The sequence below is a fragment of the Pteropus vampyrus genome, unplaced genomic scaffold (assembly GCF_000151845.1).
Source record: "Pteropus vampyrus isolate Shadow unplaced genomic scaffold, Pvam_2.0 Scaffold323, whole genome shotgun sequence".
NCBI lineage: Eukaryota > Metazoa > Chordata > Mammalia > Chiroptera > Pteropodidae > Pteropus > Pteropus vampyrus.
The window spans coordinates 1,175,629-1,194,316 of NW_011889104.1; the positions used below are offsets into that span (position 1 = coordinate 1,175,629).

Consider the following 18,688-nt stretch of genomic DNA (forward strand, 5'->3'; position numbering starts at 1 on the left):
CTGAGACAGACAGCTCTTCCCAACTTTGCCCATGAGCCCTGACAGGCTTTCTCAAAGAGCTTTCCCATGCTGAGGGCCTAGACGATTCAGCGGGGCCCCTGAGCTGGCCGGGGTGGATATCCTGTGGGAGCAGGAGGCTCTGTATTGGGGCTAGGCTGTGCGACAGGTGTCGTGGCACAGAGTCAGGGGCTCTGAGGCTTGCTGGGACAGCTGGTGATGACTAAGGACGTCCTGGAAGGGGGACTGTGTGGCCAGGATGGGAGTTGACTTTGCTCCTCCGTGCTGGTGTTTGTGGCCAGTCTTCTGTGAGATTCTAGTGGAAAGGGGTCTGTTTTTGGAGGGCAGGGCTGGTCAGTCTTACTGACCCACCAGGTCCATGGCAGACCATGTGTTGAGGGAGTGAATGGAAAAGCGGGGAGTGACGGGACACCCGGAGCCACCACCTCCACCCCCCTAGGATGGCTCTGTGGGTGACTCATGTCCTGCTGTCCACTCACTCTCTCAGCCTACAGCCACATGTCCAGGGGTGGTGGCAGGGAGCCAACCACACCCTCTTCTGCTGCAGTACTGTCATTACACAAGGCTCTTGGGCTTCCAGCAGATTCCCTGTCTTCCCTGCTTTCGTGGTATGAGCCAAAAAGCTGGGCCTTGAAGACGGGGGTCTCGTTTTAAGTCTCCAGAGAGGTCATTCTGAAGAAGTGGCCAAGAACACAGGGCTGGCTCAGAGGGGAACCAGAGACATAGGGACTGTTTTGAGTTCTGAGAGCTGTGCTTCTGACTCCTGCCACCCACACTCTCCAGTTCTGGGTCCCATGCCACATTGCTCCCATGTGCGTGACCTCAAAACCAAAGGGAAGAGCCCAGGTGATGAGCTGTCAGGGGGAGGCACATAATGTCTGGAGTGGGTTGTGTTGGTGGAGGGACAGACCAGCTTGCCTGGCACAACCGAAATCCAGGTCTTTATTGCTGTGAGATGCTGGCCTGAAACCACTGCAACCACTGAGTCTCTGTGCCGAAGCTGGGTTGTCTGGCTGCTTGAGAGCGCCTTCCTCTTACACTCGCTCCTTCTGGAACTTTCTGTGGACCTTGTTGGGGGAAGAGCCATGGGTACTGGGTGTCCAGTGCTGTTTGATGGGGAGTGAGGGAAAGTTTGAAGACAGAGGCTGGTCATATCCGGAGCAGGTGGCAAAGGGTGGCAGTGATGGTGATATGTAGTCCCTGAGGCATTATTTTGAACCTATTGCCTGTAGGAATCGACCGCAGGTGGGCACAAGATGGATTTCCTTTCTTAAGAAGTCTCAAGAAAACAGAGTTTTTCCATAAACTTAAGACATAGTTAGGCCACTTGTCAACTTTATTTCTGGAGAGGACATGTGCCCTAGCTTCCCGCCTCTTCTCACCCCGGGGAAACTGGGTACAATCGTGGAGTCAGGTCTCCTGGAAACGCCTTTTTCTATCCCAGCAGGGTTTGAGGATGCTTAAAATACAGGCTGTAAAACCAACCCAAGTTAATAAAAATGAGGAGGAAAGAAGGGGAAGTAAATGTGTTAAATGCAAATGAGAGTTAACACCTAAGGGCATCACACTTGCCTGGCACTTATGACAGCCAGGGAAAAGGCACTCAGATGGCTGAACTTCCCTAGGTCCCTCACTGGTCTAACTGCTGCTTCACTGTCTGTGCCTGTTTCTGCACCTGTAAATTAAGGTGAGAGCACATTATCGGGTGCACTGAGAGCATCATAGGTACAAAGCGCAGGGCAGGGAAGGTAGTGCAGAGGCGGTTCTCCCTGCTCCAAGGCTCCTCCCTGGGTGTTATCCCCGCGGCTCCCACCCAAGTCCTTATGGATGGCCTCTGAAATGGCTTCTGATCCCGGTCTGGCTCCACCGTGTCCCTGTCCCCACCACAGTGCTCCCTCTTCATGGACTATCTTCAGGACGCTGGCCTCATGCTTATCTAGTGCTGACCTCAGATCTGTGGCCTGCAAGTCTCTCTGAGCTCTGCACAGTGATGCTGCCTCCTGTGTTTGGCCACCCCGTGGGCCTGCAGGGGCCAGCCTGTCTTCTTCCCCAGCTCTCAGCAACTCAGCTGCCCCACCGATTTCAGGAGGGATGGGCTGTCTCCAGGAAACTCCCAACCAAGGTGCCCACCCAGCTTGTTCAGCTGCACATAGCAGGCTGTCCTGTTCTGTTATGAGGATGGGGGTGGGTGAGGGACTCTTAGACTCATGGGCTCAGTGGCACTGACTCACCAAAGACCCCGTGGGCAGTCATGGTCTGGACCAGTGAGCCGTTCACATGTACTGTGCCACCAACCCCCACAGAGGCAGCAGGCCCGTTTTGTGACCCTCCGGTCTCTACCAGGAATGAGAGAAGCCTGAAAGCTTGGTCCAGACAAGCAGCTCTGACACTGGACACACACTGCATTTTAAACATGGGCTGTGCACAGTACGCCTTCAGCAGTTGCTGGATAAAGAGAGATGGAGCACTGAAATGGCTCCAGTCACGCTGGTCACCCCGTAGGGCTTTATGTACACAGACTGACCGAGCGCTTGCCACAGCCTTGTGAGGTAGGGACTTCACACATTGAGGAAGAGAAGCAGTTTGCCGTGATCACATGACAGGTGTGACAAAGCAGGTGGTCTGGCTTTAAGGTCTCAGTGCTTAACCACTAGAAAACACAGCCTAGCTAGTCTTAGAGGGTGTGCTCACAGAAGTTCTTGGAGAAACACACTCTTAGGGGCTGTGCTCTTCCCCTCATTCAAAGGGAAGGTCACAGCCAGCACCACTGTGTCAACTGGCAGTGGTCCTCACACCTTCTCTTTCTTCCCTTTCAAGGCACTGTAACCTCTCTCAGGTGGAACCCAACTCCCCACCCCAGGGCAGGATGAAGCATCCTGACCAAGGTCAGGCCAGGTCTCTACCGCCCCCCAGGGAGGTGGCCAGGACCCACCCCCAGCCTGGACTTCCCCTTTAGCCTGGTTTAGGCACTCTGAGACATCCAGGAGGAAAGGGACAATCATGCTTGAACCCAAATAATTAATTTGTAACACAAGGGGATTCCCAAGGAATGTCCCAACCCTCCCATCCATGGGCCTGACTGCGCTCACCTGGATATTTGCACAGCTGCCCCACCGCCTTGCACAGGCTGTTCAGCCAGTGCTTACCAGCTCAAAGAGCGAGTACCACAGTCAGGCAAGGGTACGCCCTTGGACAGGGTGAGAAAACACACCAGAAAAAGTTCTTGCAATTTCCCTACAAATATCTACTTTGAAAGTCATTTTAAATAGTGGAACTCTTAAGGATATTTAACAAGTTAGCCCTCTTACTCAAGTTTTTCATAACCTCGGAATAAAGTTAGGGTGGAGGAAGGGGTACATTCAAAGGCACCAGAATTACATCCAAATTGCACTCCAGGGTCAGTGCTCTGGGGCACGCATTTTTTCTGACATGACCTTGGGATCCAGAACTTTGTAAATTACCCATAGAACTCCACTGTAGGTAGGTTAGAGGAGGCTCAGTCTCCACAGAAGACTCACATGGCAAGGACTTACAGGTTTACAACACCTTGGTTTCTGCTAGTCCATGCTCCGCAGCTAGAGATAGCTGGGGTGGGGAGGAGCAGGAAGAGGCGGGCTCCAGAACATTCTAAGCATGGTGGGGTTTTGTTTGGAATTCTTTAATCGCACTACAACCCTGACAGAAAACCAGACTGTAATTCCCTGTGGCCTGAACAGTTTGTCTTGATCTCAAGCTGTATAATGAAATGCCCCCAAATGTGCAGAGCAGATTTTATACGGAAATTGCATTACAGACCATGTAGGAACCAGAAAACAATTCACCTTTGGGGATGCAGAGAATACGCCCTTACATCCTCTGCACTCGAAAACAGGAATATTCACGAAAAGAGCTAAACAGGGAGTCAGCATTTACTGAATTGAATACCTTGAGCTCTAGTCTCTCTCTTACACACACACTACACACACACACACACGCGCGCGCGCGCGGAATGAATTCCCGCTAACCATTCACTTTCGGAAGAGCGCAGTCGGAGCTCTAGGACTCGCTCGAAGTGACGCACTGCAGCGACCAGGAGCCAGGACGACTCGGAATTGGTGTCCTCCCCCCCGCCCCCTCCCCGCGCACCGCCGTGGCGCAGGCATCGCAGGCGTCCGGGGAAGGGGGCGGCGGTGACCTGGAGCGTCCGCGTCCTGGGTCACCACGCCCTCCCGGGAACGGCTTAGTTCTCGTGACTGTCCACTCTACCTCCATCTGGTGCGCGCCTGCGGGAGCGAGGCCGTCGTGTGAGCCCCTACCCCCGCCGGCTCAGGGCAGCGCCCGTCAGGGTATCGCTGGGGCGACAGCCTGCCGGGCCTGGACCCGCAGCCCCGGGCGCGAGCTCCCCGCAGCGTCACTAGCCGGGTGTGGCCTCCGGACGCTGCGGACTCCAGATGCGCTCCAAGTGTGGCTTAGAGCGCGGCTGGCTCCGTTATCGGGGGCCGTGGGAAGAACCAGGAACGACCGTGATCGCGGGTGCTATGACCTCGCCAACGACTCTCGCGGTCAGCGAGCGGCGCGGCCAGACCCAGAGGAAACGCCCAGGCGCGGTCATCTGTCTCCGGCCCACGTGACCAGCTACCCTGGGGGCGTGGCCGCCAGCGCTCGCCAGGCCAATGAGCGCCGCCATCGGGCTCGTCTGCCAGGAACGCCGGGCCCGCGGGCATGCGTCGCCGAGGCGGGGCTTCGGGCCGGCGCGCGCGCGCGCGGCGCGTCACGTGGGTCATGCGCCGGCTATAAGGAGAGGCGGGGGCCCATCCCGCCGGGGAGATGGTTGCTGGCCCGTGGTCCTTCTTCCTTATTTTCAGCCTCTGAGGCGCCGCGTTGCTCCCCGGAGGACCCAGCCCTGTGCACCGAGTGCTCACCGCCTGGACCTCCCTGTCCCCGCTCGGTCCTCGTCTCCTGTGGTGAGTGGGGCACAGCGGGGACGGGCATTTTTTCCCCGGGCGGGCGGGGTTCCGGCCTCGTGCTGTCCCCCCAACCTGCGCCCGCTGCCTTTTTGGCGGCCCCGGCGCGCGGGAGCAGGAGAGGTTTGTTCAGGCGCCCGCGGAGGGCGCGCGCGGGCGGGCGGGCGGGTGCGGGGAGAGTCCGCCACGTGCGGCCCGCTCGTCCTGCCGGGGGCGATGGGCGCGCGCCATTGTGGTCTCGTGTCCCCTCAGGATGAGTCCGCGTCCCCGCGCGTCCCTGCCATGGCCTTTCGCGCCGCGCCGCTAGCCCTCCGGAGCCCGAGGCGCCCCGGACCGCAGATGCCAATGCGCAGCGTATAGCAGTGACCAGTCGTGTCTGCCGCAGTTTACGTTTACAGTATTTAATATCGTATAGTATACATATTTATTAGAGCATCTGTGATACCTCATACTCTCATCCTGTTTACACGCTTGAAAGCCGCGCAGCAGTGCTTGTTAGTTCAGGTCGCTGCTGTGGGGATGGCGTCCACCGCCGCCACGCTGGTGGCCAGCACCGTGGCCGCGGCTAGCGGCCCGCTGGTGGACTACCTGTGGATGCTGGTCCTGGGCTTCGTCATCGCCTTCGTTCTGGCCTTCTCCGTGGGCGCCAATGACGTTGCGAACTCATTCGGCACGGCTGTGGGCTCGGGGGTGGTGACCCTGAAGCAGGCCTGCGTCCTGGCTAGCATCTTTGAGACGGTGGGCTCCGTGCTGCTAGGGGCCAAAGTGAGCGAGACCATCAGGAAGGGCCTGATCGACGTGGAGATGTACAACACGACGCAGGAGCTGCTGATGGCGGGCTCCGTCAGTGCCATGTTCGGTGAGTGGTGGGCTGTTGGGCTGCGGTGGGCCCAGCTCAGGGATGGGCAGCAGTTGCCTGCTCTTCACAGGATTCCTTTAGAATGCACAGTGTAATTTTGCCATTTCCTTCCTAAAACTTGATTGTTTCCTAAAACTTGACTGTTTCAGGCTCTGCTGCGTGGCAGCTGGTGGCCTCGTTTCTGAGGCTCCCTATTTCTGGGACCCACTGTATTGTCGGTGCCACCATTGGCTTCTCCCTTGTGGCGAAGGGTCAGGAGGGTGTCAGGTGGTCTGAGCTGATAAAGATTGGTACGTATACTTCTAAATGGCATCTTAATATATGGCGTCTTAATTTTTCTCCTTGCCGTGTTCGTGGCATCATGTGTGGGAGTGTGTTGTGTGAAAGGGAGGGGCAGACTGCTGAAATTTAAAGTGTTTTGGTACCCAGTTCCTTAGTTGACATTTGTTTTTAATGTGTCTTTTTCCAGTGATGTCTTGGTTCGTCTCTCCGCTGCTTTCTGGCATCATGTCTGGAATTTTATTCTTCCTCGTTCGAGCATTCATCCTCCATAAGGTAATCTTTCTTTCCAGATCCCTTTTATGGCCTTTAATAGGTCATAGTCAGTGTCATTGAAATAGCACCCTTACAGTGTGATTGGTGTGTATCTATGTGGTCCTGGAAAGTTAAATAGTTCCTTATATTCTCTGTACACCTTTTTTGTGTGCTAAGTTGAATGAAAGAAGCGAGTTTTCGGTACTCAAGAGGGTGGTCAGGATGGAAAATTGAACATTGTGTTGCGCCTGAGGAATAAAGGAGACTGGGAGTGGAAAATTAGGGAAATTTATTAGGGTGGCTTTGTCTAGCTGTGTGCTATTTTAAACCGCCATCACACAGACTGTTTTGAATTGTAAGCTTGGGGTTCAGCAAGTCACAGTGTCCCCTGTGCCAGTGAAATGGAGTGTCTGGGTCTGCCTAGTTGATTTGGTAGTGCTGATTAGCGTGACCTGTTTATAAACTTCTGGTGAAGATTCCATCTCTCACAATGATGAGACTGATTTCTCAGAGTAGGAAAAAAGAACCAGCAAAGACACTTTTTGTTTTGTTTTTCTTTGTCAAAATAAAAAATAATCTAGGCAACCATTTAATTTCCTGTCCATTTGAAAATCCCTTTTCAGGGACCTGATAGCATTTCTTTTATCAAGAAGTCTGATACTGGCTCCAGAGTGGTCAACAAGGGATGTTGTCATTGGACTGAGTTACAGCAAGAATAAATGCATTTTTCTCAGGAAACAAAGTTGTTCTTTTTCTGAGGTGAATGGCTCTTAACTGTCCATTGTAAGTTCTTAAAATGCTCCTAAACTATAGAAATCTTGAGTGAAGACTGATGGTAGCTTGATCCCCAGGGATAAGACTGCACAGAGCCACTTCTGGTCTCGTTCTGCTGCTTCAGGACAGGACTCTGCCTCTCCTGCATAGACACTGGGTGGAAAACTGGCTGTCGACCCCTTTCCCTGCGCCATGAGTCTGGCAGAGTAAAGCAGGTTAATACTTGGAAAGCTTGATGTATCTGCAGCCTGACATAATGCGACTGAGAGTAAACAGTTAGTTCATGAACCCTGACTGACTCAGAGTTTGGTGATGTTTATTCAGCGAAGGTGTATGATTAGACTGGCCCTCCCACTCCCCAGAGCTGTCATGGGTGACACTGGTGCTTCAGTGGGAGGCTTACTAGTGGCCCAGACCAGGCCTTTCAGCATTCTCAGCAGAGCCACACAGCTTGCTTCATACTGGAGAATTGGGGGACTCGATAGGGTCCTGTTGGGGTCCTGCCTCCAAGGCCTCGTCCTGGGCTTCTGTGCCGTCATTGGGAAGTACTTGGTCCTGGTGCCTTGTGTGTTCCGGTACTAAACAAACTTGTCTTCTTCCCTGGAGGGAGATGGTGCCCTGAGGTGCAGAGGGTGATTTTGAGGTGCCCAGACCTCTCATTTGAGGAAGGCCTGCCAGGTACTTTATCCCAGTTACTGAGTGCTTCCTTAGATATGTTAACTTCTGAGCTCCCTTCATTGTGTGGGTGTGAGGGTGGGCAGGACTGAGAATGACTGAAATAGTGTTTGCCACAATATTGACTGAGGATCTTCTTACTTCAGTCCTTCCACCCCACCCTCCGCCCTGGGGAATGGGAGCGCATGCGCGCGCACGCACACACGCCAACCTTTCAACAGCAGATGAGTTTTCAGCCCACTAGTGTGACTTTTTGGTTAGTTGGGTTTTAAATCTCAAGAAAACATCCTTAGACTAGTAACTTTTGGGGTCCTGGCTGTTAAAATCTTCCAACATAAGTGTCCATTTTTAAAGTTAACATTGGAAATGCTTTTCAAAAGTTTTTATTTTCCGAGTGTTTGTTGTTAGGGCACAGAAAAGGCAGAATGGTGGCGAGGTAGTTCTGTTAGGGACAGGGAATAAGCAGTACACCCAGTCAGAGAAAATGACCTTGGTGGCTCCTTCTGCCAGGAAGCACATCAAATAGACCTAGGACATGTTTTCAAGCTCAGATTCTTTACGACGAAGCTCCCTGGAGCATTGAGTGAGTGGAACATGAACTGCTCTGGTTGAATTCAGATGGGGGCACATAAATGGAGGGTGGGTCCATACGTTATTTCTAGATAAAGTATTCGATGGGTCATATGGTAATAAGTATTTCATTAAATTGTCAGCCCTGGTTACTTCTTGGAAGTGACTGAGGGAGTGAAGGGGAGAGGGACTGCTCATGTTTTCCCTTTTTCCTAGACTCTTGTGAACTGTGACTTATTTATTTTTTTATTTTTATTTGTTTTTAGGCGAGTCAACTCTTGGTTGACCTCACAGATTGCAAGGACCTTGTCAGCTTACAATCCCTTATTTTTTAAATTTGGTTACTCCTATGGCACCTGGTCTTCCTAGGTGGTCCCATCCAAATACTAACCAGGCCCGACCCTGCTTGGCTTCTGAGATCAGATGAGATTGGGCTGGTTCAGGGTGGCATGGCCGTAGACGAACTGTAACTTTTTAAAGCCAGGAGCCTGTATTTTATGGTAAACATAGTGTCATTCACTCCCTACCCTGTTCCTGGCTAATTTATCACTGGATACCTCGGAATACGTAAGGGGGCTGTACAGAAACATTAACACTTGGTTTACTTTTTCTGTACTCTGACCAACCAATTACAATTTGGTCTGGTAACAAAACAAATTGTATTTGAAAATCTGTTACAGGAAGTTCCTACTTCTGTCTGTAAAGTCCTACTGGGTTTTGATATTGGGGACTCTAAAGGAGCTCTCAGGTCCCTTGGAGATTTTTCTCAGAAGAAAAATGTATAAGTACCTCAGGTTCATACCGTCGACGGCCTTTCGGGTGCGACCCACATGGCCAAGTGGCTCAGGTGCCTAGGTTCTTTAGGGCATTTACTATTCTTATCATGGCTTGTCTGTCTAGCAGTCTCTCCAACTCAGCTTTTCAAGTGGGCGGGGGCATCTGCTGATTTGGAGTGGCACCTGTACTTTCTTTTCTTTGATGGATCTTAAGCCACTGCCACCGTCTTCCCAGTATACTGGTTGTTCTTGTCAGAACTTTAGAATCACGTTTGGGCCTTTTCCTCTGTCTCTTCCTCCCCTGGACTTTCCGTTGGATTGTGATCAAGATAGCAGTAAATGTTAGGCTGTCGTCTTTGCAGTTTAGCCCTCCCCTGTGTTGGGGTCCGGGCTCTCATTCTTTAGGTATTGGACTCTGTTTTCTTGTGCAATCAATACACGTTTGTTACAGCTCAGACTCTTTTTGTTTCCAGTCACGCTGGCCTCCTTGCTGTTCCTTAAGCATTTCAAGTTTTTGCCTCAGGGCCTTTGCTCTTGCTGACATCTCTGTCTGGAATGTTATGCTCCCCAGGTAGCCAGGTGGCTGGCTCCTTCTTTACCCCTAGGTGGTGCATGCTTGGTGACTTACACATCCGTGTCTCTCCTCCACTGACACTTGCTCCCGAACCCCCTTCCATCACTGCCCCCTTACCCTCCTTTGTTTTTTTCATAGCATTTGCTAGTACTTTATGTTATTCCATATTAGAATGTTAATGTCAGTTTCGAGGGCAGCTCTTGTGTCTCATTCACTCCCTTATTTCAGTGCTCAGAAACGTGCTTGGTGTTCTGTTGAGCGAGGGATGAACCAGTGCATGATTGATTTTTTACCTTAGTGCTTGAGTGAATCGCTGATAATGGCATGTTTATAAGGTATCTAAGCAGGGTGGCTACAGGTATACTCTACTGAACATTGTATTTCTAAGAAATCTTTGCAGGCAGTAAAAGTCAGGAATATTACAACTCTCATAGGCTCTTCTTGACAGCTCTTACAGGTGTCTAGATCATCTTCAGGTGTGTGTTCAGATTTACAACTGGATGGCAGGCACCTCAGAACACTGGGCATTGAAACTCCTTACCCACCAGTCCCTGGTGTAGGTAGTCTTGTTAAAAATTGCAAAAGACAAAAACAAAGCAACCCAAAAAACAAAACAAAACAAAAAGCCAAACACAGACTTAACTTCAAGTAGGTGTAGAAATCCGCTTTGACGGGCAGACTTCCTGGAGGAGGTGTCAGAGATGCCCAGCTAGCCTTGGGGGCTTCAGTGGAGAGGTGGTCACTGGCACTGGGATCCCCAAAGATGCTCTTTCACAAGGATCTAGGTCCCTGGGTGGCTTTCAGAGCTTTTACGGTCTTGGTCTCAATGATATTTTACAGGCGGATCCAGTCCCTAATGGCTTGCGAGCTTTGCCAGTGTTCTATGCCTGCACGGTTGGGATAAACCTGTTTTCCATCATGTATACGGGAGCACCTTGTAAGTACACATCAGAATATTTAGATGTGAATTTAAAGTTGTTTACAAAACTTGCATTAAATGCCCAATTTACCCCTTTTTGCTTTACAGGGCTGAAATCTCCTAGAAGGTGGCTGGCCTGCACCCATTTCAGAAGGCTGCAGGCTAGTGTATGCTGAGTTAACCTAGATAGGCTTTCAACCAGAGACCTGCTCAGATTCTAAGTCCCTGCAGGCCTTTACTCTTTAGTCTTCACAGGACCCACGGTACATGGTCTTCTCCCTCCCTCTCTCCTGTCTGTGCTAAAAACACTGCACTCGATCCTAGTCTCCACCGCTGACCACTGAAGAGCCCCTAGTCATGTTTGGTCTTCGGTTGTCAGCCAATTAGGACATCTTCGCTGGATGTTCTTGTTTCTCTCTCCCACATGCATGGAATTCCTTTTGTTTCTAAGTGCTAAATTTTGTCCTCTGAATCTGCTTGAACGAGAAGAGTTGGGATGTTTAACACCTGGTCTAAGTGCACTTGGAAGAAGAGTGCAGCTAAGAGGAAAATAATTTGTGAGAATGTAAAGATTGAAATATCAATTACTTTATGTTTGGGCTCAGGCAACCGGGGGTTATGATACATGTTTAATTTAGTGACTGTCAAGACTGACACCTTGTAGCTTGTGGGGCATCAGCTCAGCAGTGCTGTCTAGGTTCACAGGCTGGAAGAATGTTGTGTCCGTTGCTGTCCAGATGTCCAGGACACTTGTGCATGTAGCGAAGTGGGGAGGAGAGGGGACTGGGGTAGTACCTGGGGGCTACAGAACCGCACTGCGTGTTCTACACTCACATTTTCAGATATTCTTTTTAGATTTTTATCGTGCTCATCTTGGCCCACTAAATTAATTTCATTTCTGACCTGCTTGAGGCTCACTGAGGCAGCGTCACAAACCAGAAACAGAGTTAGCTCAGTATTTTTAACCTTGGCTTTATTCTTGGGCTAATCAGGAGAGAAAATGGACAACCCTTTGGGAATATTGGTCTTCCTTGGACACACCAGCCTCCTTACCAAATAGTACAGGCAAGGACTAGCTTGCATGCTGCTTTTCCATTCTGTTGTAAATTAGGGTCTTGATACTAAACCAAGAAGTGTCCTGTGAAGCTCCAAGCACTGGTGTTTTTTGTGGTAGCAGTAAAATTAGAAACTTAAGTTTTCTATGATTTTTGAAAACAGAACTTGGGTATTTTTGCTCTACCCATGTGGGTCATTTACAAGGAAAATCAGTCTCATTTCTCTTTTTTGAATTTTTTGACTTGGCAAATTTAAATTGTGAGAGATCGATTAAAATAGTATTAAAATGAAGATATAGTCATTTAAACTGTTATAAGATTTTTAAAGAAGAATCATTTTAGGGAGGGGCAGTAAGGTTTTTATTTTATAAGTGATTTAATATCTAATAAGCAAAACAGCCAGAAGTAATTAAGTTCTTCTGGGATAAACTATAATTTAGAACTTTTTTTAGGCTTAAACAGGATTCTATGGTGTTTTGCTATGTTGATACAGGCTAGAGGCTTGGCATTTAAATAAATGATAAGCAGATGGTGACTAATAGTAATGGTCCCTGAGCCATGTGAGAAGTTGATAAGTCTCTCTAAGATAGGGCTTGTGGATGAAACTACTCGAACTATTTTCCTTTTGTGAAAGATGGCCCTTTGAACTATTCTTATTTTCTGATAAATAATATCTCTGTTTTCTGTATCTTAGTTTGATAATGAATCTAAGATAATCTTGTTAGAGGATTTTGCTGGAGGCTAGTACAGTGGCTGCCAGGGCTCCACAGAAAATCAAATTGGTGTGGCTGATGTGACAAGGAGCACCTTTCCACACTCTATGTGGCCACCATCTAGAGGCTGGGACGGTTCTGGTTTTTCACAACTAGTTGCAGATTCTCAGGGTATAGTAATTCCATCATTGTGCAAGGCAAGAAACGGGCCAAGGCTAGTTTGTGAAGCAGCTTGGGGGACGGCAGTCTAGCAGCTGTTGAAGGTGGGCAGGACTGGCATGGGTTTCAAGACTGCTGGGTTTTTCTCCGATATCTGCACGAGCTCAATAGATCCGTGAACCTGAGGCTGGCAACTGCCATGAAGGGTGATGGGCCTGGCTTGGGGAACCCACGTCCCCACAGGCGGATTTACACGTCTTTGCAGGGGCTGTGGCCCTGGGGTTTTCAAGATGCACCATTTTATCTCCTAGTGCTGGGCTTTGACAGACTTCCTCTGTGGGGTACCGTCTTCATCTCGGTGGGCTGTGCGGTTCTCTGTGCCCTTACCGTCTGGTTCTTTGTCTGTCCCAGGATGAAGAGAAAAATTGAACGTAAGTAACATGTAGCAGAAACTTAATTTGTAGTGTTGTGCTTATTTGTTTTTGTTTGGCTACCTATAAACACCCACTGTTGGGGTAGATTGGCAGAGTCAGAAATTTTAAGAGGACTTTTGAGGATATGGGTTTATTGTCCAAACTGTCGTCTTACTGACTCAGTGACCTGAGACTGATCAGGAGGGTCATGGCCTGTGCTGCAGGCATGTGCTGGGCACTTGGTCTCTTGTCTCACTGCATCTGAGCGGTTGCCAGTGATGATAGAGACGTTGGGGCCTACCTTAAGTGAAAACTACTTAAGACACTTAAAGAGACCTTAGTGAAAAATAAGGGATGGGCAAACAGTGCTTTTGGGAAGTGCGGAAAACGTGTTCTCTACTTCTGTGTGTAGCTTTGGAGTCAGACATGCGAGGCCATGGCTAACATTTGTCTGACTTGGCAGCTTCCAGAATTACAGCACGAGTTCTAGAGGTGAACATTTGCAAGTGCCATGTGAAGGCATCACTTAGGCATTCTGCACACTGGACACTGGGTGAATGGCAGTGCCATCTTCTGTAGCTCCTGTGCCCCTCCCTTACTTATGGCCTCACAGGCCACTGTCCACCCTTCCCATGCGCACAAGGTCCTCGCACGGGAGGCTGCGGGCTGCAGTGGCACTGGAGGCAGTGCTGCATCACGCAGCCGCCCCAGGGCCCTGGGAAGGAAGCTCGGGCCTGCTGACCTGGTTGCCCTCATTCTGGGGAAGATGGGACAGGTCTCACTCATGTTTTCTCCACCAATGCCTGAGTGAGCCTGTGCACACACTGAGCATGGGCATGATGGGCAGCAGACAGTCCTGCCTGGCCTTGCGGTTGAGAACCATAGGCATGCATGTATTATGGAGGCAGAAATTCTTTTTTTTTTTTTTTAATGCATATAGTACTTGGTATTCCTAGAGGGTCTCTCATCTAAGTACTAACCAGGCCTGACCCTGCTTAGCTTCTGAGATCAGACGAGATCTGGCTCGTTGAGGGTGGCATGGCCTTAGCTGGAGGCAGAAATTCAAGTGTCACCTCCAGCTGCCTGCACTGAGCTCTGTTGCTCGGCCTGAACTCATGGAGGGGGGTTGGGCTCCTTTTTAAGCATGAACCAGATGTGGCCCACATTTTCAGTCCCCGGCCCACGGGGAGCTAGCTGAGTATGCTGTATTTCTGAAGGGTAAAAGAGGGGGACACAGCAGAGCCCACGTAACCCTGCTCTTGGGCTTTCACTGAGAGAGTGCCGCCCTGATGCAGTGCCATGCGCTGCGGGCTTCTTCCCCAGAAGGATGAGACGTGGCCACACAGCAGATGGGACTGTCCTGCACGTTCACTCACGTCGATGTCCGTCTTATGTTGAAGTGACAGAGGGCAGATGTGGAACAAGTTACTGTGGTCAGGATCTAACAGAAAAAACTTTTCTTTTTTTTTTTTTTTAGGAGAAATCAAGTGCAGTCCTTCAGAAAGCCCGTTAATGGAGAAGAAGAAAAACTTGAAGGAAGACCACGAAGAAGCAAAATTGTCTCTTGGTGATGTCGAATCCCAGAGCCCTGCTCCTGAGACGGGGCCTGCCACCGTGCCCTTGCGGGCTGTGGTGGAGGAGAGGACCGTGTCCTTCAAGCTGGGGGACTTAGAGGAGGTGCCGGAGTGCCAGCGGCTCCCTAGCCTGGACCTGAAGGAAGAGACCAGCGTGGATGGCACTGGGAATGGTGAGTGGGACTGCTTGGCACGCGTGCTGCTGGGGCCACCTGGGGACTTGGTGCTGAGTGTCCTCCTGGGTCTTGCCAGGTGCGGTGCAGCTGCCCAGCGGGAACCTGGTCCAGCTCAGCCAGGCTGTCAGCAGCCAGCTGGCCGTCAGTGGCCACTCCCAGTACCACACTGTGCATAAGGACTCGGGCCTGTACAAGGAGCTGCTGCACAAGCTGCATCTCGCCAAGGTGGGCGACTGCATGGGGGACTCCGGGGACAGGCCCCTGAGGCGCAACAACAGCTACACTTCCTACACTATGGCCATCTGCGGCATGCCTCTGGACTCGCTCCGTGGCCGGGATGGCGAGCCAAAGGGTGAGGAGATCGAGAAGCCGACGTGGCCAGGTGCAGACAGCAGGAAGCGGGCCCGCATGGATAGCTACACCAGCTACTGCAATGCTGTGGCCGACCTCCACTCGGCCTCTGAGGTGGACGTGGGCACCGATGCCGAGACAGCTCTGGGGATCAGAAAGGGAAGCAGCGGCTCTCTGGAGGAGTGGAACGACCAGGATAAGCCAGAGGTTTCTCTCCTCTTCCAGTTCCTGCAGATCCTCACGGCTTGCTTTGGGTCCTTCGCCCACGGAGGCAATGACGTCAGGTTGGTGACGTGGGCTCTCGTGTTGCTCGTTCTGTTCTCATGCCTCTTGCCCTCCATGCGGCTGTGCTTGTGGCCACGGGGCTCCCACATGGGACCCCAAGTGGTCTGGTGGGATAAGAGGGTAGACTTGACAACGGAAGGGGCAGTGAAGTCTTTCTCCCTAGAGTGAGTACAAGGCATGTCTTCCACCTCACAGACCTCTTTCAGAGGGGCCTTTGTCTAGGCAGGACCGGTTCTTCACCCACACCTGCTGGCTGTGGGAGAGGGAGCACAACGTGCCCATGGGAGGGGCTCGTAGGCTGCGGCCTTGGTTGTGTGCTTTGTAAACTCGTGGTCTCCCTGTGGGGACACCGGGGTTGCGCGTATGGCGTCCACTGATGAGCGCCTTTGCCTTCTCTTGTGCGTGTGGGACTGTTCATTCCCTGTGATACAGACCTGTTTGCCAGGTGAGCTTTGAGCATCACTGAGATAATTAGCAAGTTGCTTGGCAAACCGGAGCTGACCAGGTTCTAGTCGTGCTGAAACACTATCCTTGCCTTTGTTTTCTTTCAGTAATGCCATCGGCCCTCTGGTTGCTCTGTATCTGGTTTATGACACAGGAGATGTGTCTTCAAAAGTAGCAACCCCAATATGGCTGCTGCTGTATGGCGGCGTGGGCATCTGCGCCGGCCTGTGGGTGTGGGGCCGGAGAGTCATCCAGACCATGGGCAAGGACCTGACACCAATCACGCCCTCCAGGTGAGCCGCCTGCACACACAGCCTCAGCTCAGGTTGGGTTATGGGTCCTCACGCTGTCCTTGGTGCTGTGAACTTCAGTTACTACTTCCTGTCTGGCCCTCAGGCGTTGTCTGTCAGGCATTCACGGATTTAACTCCAGTGGCCTCAGAGCACAGTCACTTATTCTAAGGAAGGGTGTGCCAAGAACGAATTATGTGTACTTGGCCTTTATGTGTTTTACTTGGGAGCTGAGACTGACATTTAAACTTTAGTAAACTCCTGGGCTTCCAGAAACCTTAAACCTCCAATGCTAGAGAAGAGGGAGCAGGGCAGCCGTGGCCTAACTGGAGTGGGCTCCTAGCGCTCTAGCAGATGAAGTGGGGGCTTTGTTACCACGTGGGGCAGCGAGACAGGTTTGACTTTGGGGTGGCATCAGCTCATCAGAAACCCAGATGTCATTCTTGACAAGTCACCTGTTTGTGTCCGCAGTGGCTTCAGCATTGAGCTGGCATCTGCCCTCACAGTGGTGATTGCATCCAACATTGGCCTGCCCATCAGCACAACGCACTGTAAAGTGAGTGATGTCATGCGCCATGCCCTTTGGATGGTTTGTGACATGAGGTTTTTTCTTCGAAGCTTTGGTTTAGAAAGTTTATGCAGTGGGGCGTTGAGTCCACACATTCAGGACAAGTGACTATAAGAACGTAGAGGCTCAGAGCCTCTCGGGACTGAAGGTCTAAGAAATGGGGCTGTGTCCTAAGGTTGCTTAGTGACCATGTGGTCACCTCGGGGGAGGAAGAAATGCTGCCTGAGGTGGAGCGTAAATTGGCTCATTGTGGGGCCTGGAGTGATTGGCTATGAAATCTAATATCAAGCTTTTTCTAGAATGATCTTTGGAAAACCTACAACTTAAAGTGACTTGCTGTTAAAGCAACTAATAGTTTCTGGTACATTTCATTTAATCCCTGTAGCTCGGAAGGGGAAGGAGGTGTTCTTTCTATTGTGCTTCACCCCAGTCCATGCAGACTTGAGGACTGGCTTTTATGTTACTTCCTCTTCCCATGAGCACTTGGTTGGCAGTCTGGGCCCCCATGTCTGTGAAGCCATGCATCTCTACTTCAGCACCACTGCCCTTGTGACGGGTTCCCGCCCCGCTCTCTCCTAGGTGGGCTCGGTCGTGTCCGTCGGCTGGCTTCGGTCCAAAAAGGCTGTTGACTGGCGGCTCTTCCGCAACATCTTCGTGGCCTGGTTTGTCACGGTCCCCATTTCCGGTGTCATCAGCGCTGCCATCATGGCGGTCTTCAAGTATGCCATCCTGTAGGCCTGAGGTCGAGGCGGGAACCGTGTCCATGCTGGGCCACCTTGCATTCCGCACCTTTGAGGGGTGACGAGGGTTTCAGAAGGCCTCAGGACGGTCTCTAAGGTGTGGGAGCTGTGGGAGGAGGTGTAGCTCGTGCTGCAATTGCTTTTGTGCTTAATACCATGTGTCTCAAAATTAGCTAAATAGCCAGGTTTATACTGGTTCCCGTTGGCTGTGACTTCCTGTACATACTTCTCTACTTTTTGTATCCAGCTTCCATTCCATTGTGTTTTGATGTTGTCTCTAAAGATAATTTGTGATTTTTTTTTTTTTAAAAACACCATTCAGAGCCGTATGACAGTGCTCTGCTTGGTGATATCACCAGTTTCTGCTGCACACGCACAGGACTTAACAAAAATATGCCTGAAACTTTCCTGTAGTCGTAGAGAAGCAGTCACATCGCCCTGCCTCCTGTCAATGGGGGCAGGCTCTGCTGGCATCCTTGGGAACTTGGGGGCAGTGTTCTTGGGTGCAATGACAGGGCATTGTGACTCTGCCAGCAGTCCTGACAGTGCCGTGGGGCAGCGAGATGAAAGTCTGCTGCAGCCTGGTGGTCCTGGTTCCTGGCCGAGCGGGTGGAGGAGGAGGCGGGTGTGAGCTCGAGCAGGCTAGATGCGCCGGCCTGCCATGTCCATCTGTCTACCTCTTCACTCAATAAAAGATCTACAGTTTTTAGAAACTGCATTCTCCTGGTGTTTATTCATATCGGAAGCATTTGGGCTCCTGACTGGTCAGCCTCATGTTCTTAGGAGAGGGGGTATCTCACCCAGTAGGGACTGCACCAGCTTCAGGTCCCCACTCCCCCCATCACGGTCCTTTGGTGGGGACTGTGTAGCACTGGCAGCTTTTCTTGCAGCAGCAGAACCTCGACATTCTCACAGTGGCACACAGAGATACACTCACCGGTTTCAACAGCCGCAGTTTTCCTGTGCGAATGGACTGGCTTGCAATTGTTTCTAGCTCTGTGGTTGCTCAGATGGGTGGGGGGCGGTGTGTGTGTGGGGCTCAGCTTTATTTAAAAATCCTCAGTGTTGGTCTCAACTACTATCTCTTACTCCTGGTCAGCACAGTTTGCGGGAAGTGTGTTGCTTTGCAAACTACATGACAGTTCTTGTCCTGAGAGTTGGTGTTAGGAAGGTGCTCTTTGGCAGCCAGCCTGTAACAGGGCAAGGCTCTGCCTGCCTGGCCTATGCCCAAGGGCTGAGGTCAGGGCACGCTGTAGAGTCTCCTATTTACGTCGGGCC

General features: G+C 51.3%; 1 protein-coding gene, 1 long non-coding RNA gene and 1 pseudogene across 2 annotated transcripts; 1 reads left to right on the plus strand and 2 right to left on the minus strand.

The window, feature by feature from the left end:
* Positions 1 to 1,312: 1,312 nt before the first annotated feature.
* Positions 1,313 to 4,647, minus strand: LOC111730601. The gene is made up of 2 exons (XR_002776756.1): positions 4,264 to 4,647; positions 1,313 to 1,693 (listed from the first exon to the last, which is right to left on the minus strand). It is a non-coding gene; the product is annotated as an uncharacterized LOC111730601 (long non-coding RNA).
* A 159-nt stretch (positions 4,648 to 4,806) lies between these two features.
* On the plus strand, positions 4,807 to 18,128 carry SLC20A1 (solute carrier family 20 member 1). The gene is made up of 11 exons (XM_011377866.2): positions 4,807 to 4,961; positions 5,214 to 5,820; positions 5,970 to 6,110; positions 6,290 to 6,375; positions 10,564 to 10,660; positions 12,881 to 13,000; positions 14,460 to 14,729; positions 14,809 to 15,367; positions 15,920 to 16,105; positions 16,574 to 16,658; positions 17,250 to 18,128. The coding sequence occupies exons 2-11, from the start codon at positions 5,481 to 5,483 to the stop codon at positions 17,403 to 17,405; spliced, it is 2,040 nt and encodes a 679-aa protein (XP_011376168.1). The 5' UTR covers positions 4,807 to 4,961; positions 5,214 to 5,480; the 3' UTR covers positions 17,406 to 18,128.
* On the minus strand, positions 8,718 to 8,834 carry LOC111730609 (annotated as a pseudogene).
* Positions 18,129 to 18,688: the final 560 nt, after the last annotated feature.